This window comes from Aethalodelphis obliquidens, unplaced genomic scaffold (assembly GCF_003676395.1).
Source record: "Aethalodelphis obliquidens isolate GAN/ISIS:26980383/991018 unplaced genomic scaffold, ASM367639v1 scaffold9, whole genome shotgun sequence".
NCBI lineage: Eukaryota > Metazoa > Chordata > Mammalia > Artiodactyla > Delphinidae > Aethalodelphis > Aethalodelphis obliquidens.
Genome location: NW_020837953.1, coordinates 37,471,919 through 37,478,566, shown reverse-complemented (window position 1 = coordinate 37,478,566; position 6,648 = coordinate 37,471,919). Strand labels below are relative to the sequence as shown.

At 46.3% G+C, this 6,648-nt stretch overlaps 1 protein-coding gene across 1 annotated transcript in view; it reads right to left on the bottom strand.

Moving 5' to 3' along the window:
- The window catches only part of PLA2G2C (phospholipase A2 group IIC), an 11,673-nt gene extending 9,722 nt beyond the window's left edge, over positions 1–1,951 (bottom strand). The window contains exon 1 of the mRNA XM_027108288.1: positions 1,809–1,951. Coding sequence (XP_026964089.1) covers positions 1,809–1,951 — 143 coding nt within the window. The remainder of the gene's footprint in view (positions 1–1,808) is intronic.
- Between the last annotated feature and the right edge of the window lie 4,697 nt (positions 1,952–6,648).

Here is a 6,648-nt window from a genome sequence, read left to right as displayed (position 1 = left end):
AATAGGGGACGCGGGTTCGTGCCCCGGTCCGGGAAGATCCCACATGCCGCGGAGCGGCTGGGCCCGTGAGCCATGGCCGCTGAGCCTCCGCATCCGGAGCCTGTGCTCCGCAACGGGAGAGGCCACAACAGTGAGAGGCCCACGTACCGCAAAAAAAAAAAAAAAAAATCACACAAAGAGCCCTCCTCTATCTACTGCTGTCTCATGAGTGCCTCACAGTAACCCTAGGACGTGCAGTCCTTGTCTCCGTTTTATAGGAGAGGAACTGAGATCCAGAGGTGAATTTCCCAAAATCATACGGCTGGAAGGTGATAGAGTCAGGACTCAAATCTAGGTGCCCATGACTTATTCATTCATTTAATGACTTTTGACTGAGCACTGAATATGTGCCCAGCCCTGGGAGAGGCTCTGAGCAGAAAGGGTCAGCACATCAGACATAATCCTTCAGTCTTTGCTCTCCTGAGGCTCAGGGTTGGCCAGGGGAGGGGTGGGCGTGCCAGCAGGGGAGAGCACGGGAGGAGAGAAAACAGCTGGGGGACGGCCTCAGCCCCCCTCTTCCACCATGTCTGAGTGGCAGGAACACAGAGATCTGGGGCTGGATTCTAAGACATGAAAAGGATCAGCTTCTGGCCGATGCCCTGGGCTGGACGCTCTGTCTTCCTCACTCACCGTCCCCATCCACACGTGGGCTCTTTGCCACTGGTCATCGTTGGCTAATAGTGTTAAAATTCTCACCAGCCACAGGACTTGGAAGGGGAGGCACAGAGTGTCAAAGGGCCCGGACTTTGAAACAGGCAAATTCTGGTTCAAACCTTGACCCTGCCACTCAAGGGCTCTGTGTCTTTGGCTCTGCTGTTTCGTTTAGTGGGTCCCTCACCGTTGTCACCTGTAGAATGGGGACGGTGGCACAGCCTCGGCCATGTGCTGGGAGCATTAAACCAAACCCTGCATGCAAACCACCAATCCCGGGGCTCAGGATGTGACGGGCATTTCATCAGTGTCAGGTCCCCTCAAGGGCTCTGGGGTCCTTCCAGCTGGAACATTCCATGGTCTCAGGAGCCCGAACCAGAGGAATCAAGCTCCAGGAGTGATATTCACGCCCTACTATGGGGATATATTTCTCCACACTACGGTGAAAGTGACCAGGAACATTTTGCTGCTTCTTTCTTCAAATAAAAAGACACACAAACCATCCTGTTTCCTACCTCCCTGTCCCCTCCCCAGATTAACACCAGCCTCCCCCTTTTCTGGGAATTTGCCCTCCCCCACCCCCATCCTTAGAAGTAGGTCTGGCAGCCAAGTTTGTGCCGTGTGTCCTCACCCAGATGGACGACTTTTCCAAACTGGGCCACTTGGATTCTCTTTCCTGGAAAATGGAATTAGGACTGGGAGACAGTTGGTCAGTCTTGCTGCATCTGTAATCCTAAAAACTGGAGGCCTGAGAGAAGACCACGTTTACCATGAGGACTGAGAGCTGAACATTCTAGAGCTCTGGGCAGGGCTGACCACGTAATCTGCAAAGCCTGGTGCAACATGAAGACGAGGGGCCCCTTATTCAAACATTGTCAAGCATTTCCAGAAGGTGACAGAGCAGGGAACCTCAGGCGGGCCCTGTATAGGGCATAGGCCACAGGAAGCCAGCCCCAGCCTTGGGTTCCTCAAGACCACCCTCCCACTCCCATTTAGTTTTTTTCTTACCCTCAGGCTCACCTGAATTGGTTTCGGTTCCTTACAATGCAAGGGTCCTAATACCCTCTCTCTCTTCAAGAAAATGAACCGGCAGGAGGCCTCAGAGCCTCTGCACTCACCTGGCAGTGTCATCCATGGGGACCCCTACGCCCCCAGGCCCGCAGTAGCAGCCGTATCCATAATTTGAGAAGAAGGCTCTCTGCCCTGTGATGTGTTTGACCATCCTTTGAAACTGCCAGAAGCTTCCATGGGTGGGGGCCATCACTGCCAAGGAGAAAATAAGGAAGAAGCGAAGATGCGACGAGAAAGATGCTGCTTTCAGGTCTCCTAGCCAGAGCGCTTAGCATTCAGATATCAGGAGACCCCTAAATGTGGTGCCTGGGCATCAGCCCCTTTAACGGGGACAAGATAGGGTCATGCTTACCGCGTCACACAGCTAGTGTCTCGCTAGCCCAGGATGAGAACCCAGTTTCCATGACATTCAGGACAATACTATCAACTACAGTCTTCTCCCCAAAGTAAAAGACCACCATCCTGGGCAGAAACACTCTCAGATCTGATGTTAAACATTAATGAGAAAGGTTCAAAGCCAGAAATGTAGTCCTTGCAAATACCATCAGGCATGTACAACCTCACAGGAGAAACAAAATACTCAAGAGGTAGAAAAAGTTGTCGTCAATCCATTTTTTTAATGACAAATACACATGGACCTAGCAATTTTTACTTCTACAAAATGCTTAGGAAAGTGAGGGGGGAAAATTATATATATATATAGATAGATAGATAGATAGATAGAGATAGATATAGATAGATAGATGGATGGATGGATATATGTATGTATGTATGGATATATATATGCATGTATGTATGGATATACATATATATATATATATACAGGGATGTTTGCTGCGGCATCATTTGTGATATCAAAAAATTGGAGACTACCCACATGCCTATGGACAGGGAGATAATAACTAAATGATGTCTTGAAAACATACTACTTTTAGCAATATCACTAGGCAATGGGACTGAGGAAGTAGGTGGAGAAAAACAACAGGCAACATTTATCTTAAATACTTTTCTGCTGTCTGATATATATATATATTTTTTTCTTACAAAAAGCGTGTTTTACTTTTCTATTGAAATGTTTGAAATGTACATATATAAAGGCCTAGAAGGATGTATATCAAACTCTGAAGAGTGCTTACATCTGAGTGTAGGAAAAGGATCAAGGTCTGGGAAGGATGAGAAGGGGCTTTGTCTTGTTACTCCATATTCTATACTCTTGTTACTCTGTGTATTTTTCTTTTTAATTAAAAGCAGATATTAATTTTACAATAAAAATAAAATAAAAACATGAACTTGAAGAAGAAAATCGAAGACAGGAGGTTTGGGGAAATTTTCCCAGGAGCCTTCCAACCTCATACTGTGATTTTGGGTGCCTTGTTGTCACAAAACATTGCAGAGGGGGCCAAAGCCTGGGGGTGGTCTCTGGGGCTGGAGCAGCCCCTGGAGAGAGGGCAGGACCACACTCAGACACTGCTCTTGGGGTACACGATGGGGGCTGCAGCAGTGGCTCTTCCTACACATGGGTCCCCTGCCTCTAACATCATGATCTTGAAAACTGTAAATTCCACCACTGACTAAGGGAAAAGGGAACCCCATTTTTGACATTTTGACTTAGGAAGCCCAAAGCGATTGCTTCACAGCTGAAACAGATAGAAAAATGGATTTGAGCAAATCTCTACTCATCTGATCAAACCAAGGAGTCAAAGAGTTTTCCAACAAACCCAACACGGTTTCCTAGTAAGTTCTCTTTCACTTTGCAGAGGTAGGTAATCAGATCTCCTGGTAGCAATGACTTATAATTACTAATTATTCCTTAGGTCACCGTAAGAATGGCTTTCTGATGAGAATTAATCATTCCTAAATTAGCTAGATATGTGTCTGCATTTTTGTCCTGGAATCCACAAGACTTTAAATAAAGGCAGCTAGCAACCAAATGAAAAAAAGACTCCTGAATGGTGTGTGTGTGGTAAAACAATTGTCAAATGCTCTCTTTCTTAGCAAACGGTTAGCAACCTTTGATTTTCTAGACGTTCTGTGAGATCCCAACACCAAGATCAACCCATTTTGTAGGAGAAGCAGAAGCAGGAGGACTTTGGTGGGGGCCGTTCCACTCCCGATTCCCCTTTGAGTGACACCTGATTTCCCCTCACCTGATGCTACCTGAGAAGGGACCACCCCGGACACAGACACACAGACAGGACAGCGCCTTTGAGCTCACTCAGCTGTTACTACTTACGGCAGGAGACAAAGACCATGAGAGCCCCGAAAACCTTCATTCCTGAGGAGACCTGGGGTCCGAGGCACCAGGATCACACTTTCCTCTGCTTTCGAGGGCTTTGCCAGCTGAACTTCTGTTTGGGGAGGAAATAACCAAAATGAGGGAGGCCACGTGGATGTGAAACCCCAAGCACAGTGCAGGCCTTCAAAAGCCCTCAGTGGAGGGCTCGGAGCAAAGAGACCTTTTTCAAACCTAATTATCTCTGAATATGATGATCCCTCAGTTATTTAGACCTAAATATAAAGATGAGAAGGGTTCAATTGTTTGAAAAGTGCAAGGTTTTTGTTTTTTTCTAAATTTCTTTCTTTGGCAACACTATGCCTTCATCTTTTTTTTTTTTCTTTTGAAGATTCAGTATTTCCTCTGTTGCCAAGTTGACAGGCAAATGCTGTATGGCTCGTGTTGGAAATCCAGTGTGGGAAAGTCTGGCCCCATTTGCATGGTAGTCCCCCTCTGTTTTCCTTCCTTAATGCCCAGGTATCTTATTCATAAACTTAGCCCCTCTGAATCTGGCTTTCCTCTCCTAAAGAGACTAAAATTGGGGCTTCCCTGGTGGCACAGTGGTTGAGAATCTGCCTGCCAATGCAGGGGACACGGGTTCGAGCCCTGGTCTGGGAAGATCCCACATGCTGCAGAGCAACTAGGCCCGTGAGCCACAACTACTGAGCCTGTGCGTCTGGAGCCTGTGCTCCACAACAAGAGAGGCCGCGATAGTGAGAGGCCCGCGCTCCGCGATGAAGAGTGGCCCCCACTTGTCGCAACTAGAGAAAGCCCTCGCACAGAAACAAAAATCCAGCACAGCCAAAAATAAATATGAAAATAAATAAATTAATTTAAAAAAAAGAGAGACTAAAATTGCCTATCAGTAATTTCAAACATTTAAGAAATTAGTTGGAATCTAAAAAAAAAAAAGATACAAATGAATTTATTTACAAAATGGAAATAGTCTCACAGACGTAGAAAATAAACTTATGGTTATTAAAGAAGGCAGTGGGGGAGGGAGGGATAAATTAGGAATTTGGGATTAACAGATACACACTACTGTATATAAAATAGATAAACCACAGGGAACTCTACTCAATACTCTGTAATAACCTACATGGGAAAAGAATCTGAAAAAGACTAGGTATACGTGTATGTATAACTAACTCACTTTACTGTACACTTGAAACTAACACAACATTGTGAATTGATTAAACTTCAATTAAAAAAAGAAAAAACACTTAGCAGATCATTGCATCATAACAATTTATTATTATTATTTTTAAATAAATGTATTTATTTATTTATTATTTGGCTGCGTTGGGTCTTCGTTGCTGTGCGCAGGCTTTCTCTAGTTGTGGCAAACAGGGGCTACTCTTTTTTTTTTTTTTGCTGTACGCAGGCCTCTCACCACTGTGGCCTCTCCCACTGCAGAGCACAGGCTCCGGACGCGCAGGCTCAGCGGCCATGGCTCACGGGCCCAGCCGCTCTGCGGCATGTGGGATCTTCCCGGACAGGGGCACGAACCCGTGTCCCCTGCATTGGCAGGCGGACTCTCAACCACTGCGCCACCAGGGAAGCCCAGGGGGCTACTCTTTGTTGCGGTGTGCAGTCTCATTGCAGTGGCTTCTCTTTGTTGCGGAGCACAGGCTCTAGGCATGCAGGCTTCAGTAGTTGTGGCATGCAGGCTTCAGTATTTGTGGCACGTGGGCTCAGTAGTTGTGGCACATGGGTTTAGTTGCTCCGCAGCATATGGGATCTTCCTGGACCAGGGCTCAAACCTGTGTCTCCTGCATTGGCAGGTGGATTCTTAACCACTGCACCACCAGGGAAGTCCCATTTTTATTTCTAATAAAGTAAATTCTTTGTTAAAAAAAGAAAAAAGAAAAAAAGTCGTACATGCCAGGCGCTATTTTCTTTAAGGGCTTCATGGGTGTTACATTATTTAATCCTCACAATAACTTAAGAGGCTCTATTATCAGCTTAGAGATGGAGAAACTGAGGCCCAGAGAGTTTGGACAACTTCCTTGTGCTCAGACAGCTCCCTACTGCACAGACTTGTGGGGACCAATTAAATAATGCAAGTAAAACTGCTTGGCACTATAAAATGCTGTACCAGGCGACCACACCCTTCTTATTATTATAGCATCTTACAGAAAAACCCGAACGAACTTTTTGGCCAAACCAATATTATTAGCAATGGTAATGGTAGCCATATCCGGCACACTTCCCACAGGACAACAGGGGAGAATGTGGGCTCAGGGTCCGTCAACAGCTCTCTTTAAATGCAAGTGGTTTTTATGCACTCCATCATAAATCAGGCTAACTCTGATAAGGTCAAGACCTGGACTATGAACCCTAGCTCAGCAGAGCCTAGAGGATTTGGCAGGTGTAGAGCTTCAGCTAGGTTTGCACTCCGTGGCAAAGTTCCCCAGGAAAATTTCAAAACGGGCGACCTGCTGAAGCATCCTGGGAGAGTTTGCCATTTTTGCCCTCGTTGGCAAGTTTCTGGTGGACGCTTCGAGACCAGGCCCTGACCGGGCCTGGTCCCAGGCAGCCTCCTTCATTTCAGATGCTGCACGGGATGTTTTTAAATGAGGTTCCATCTTACAGGCTGGTTTCCTTTGTCT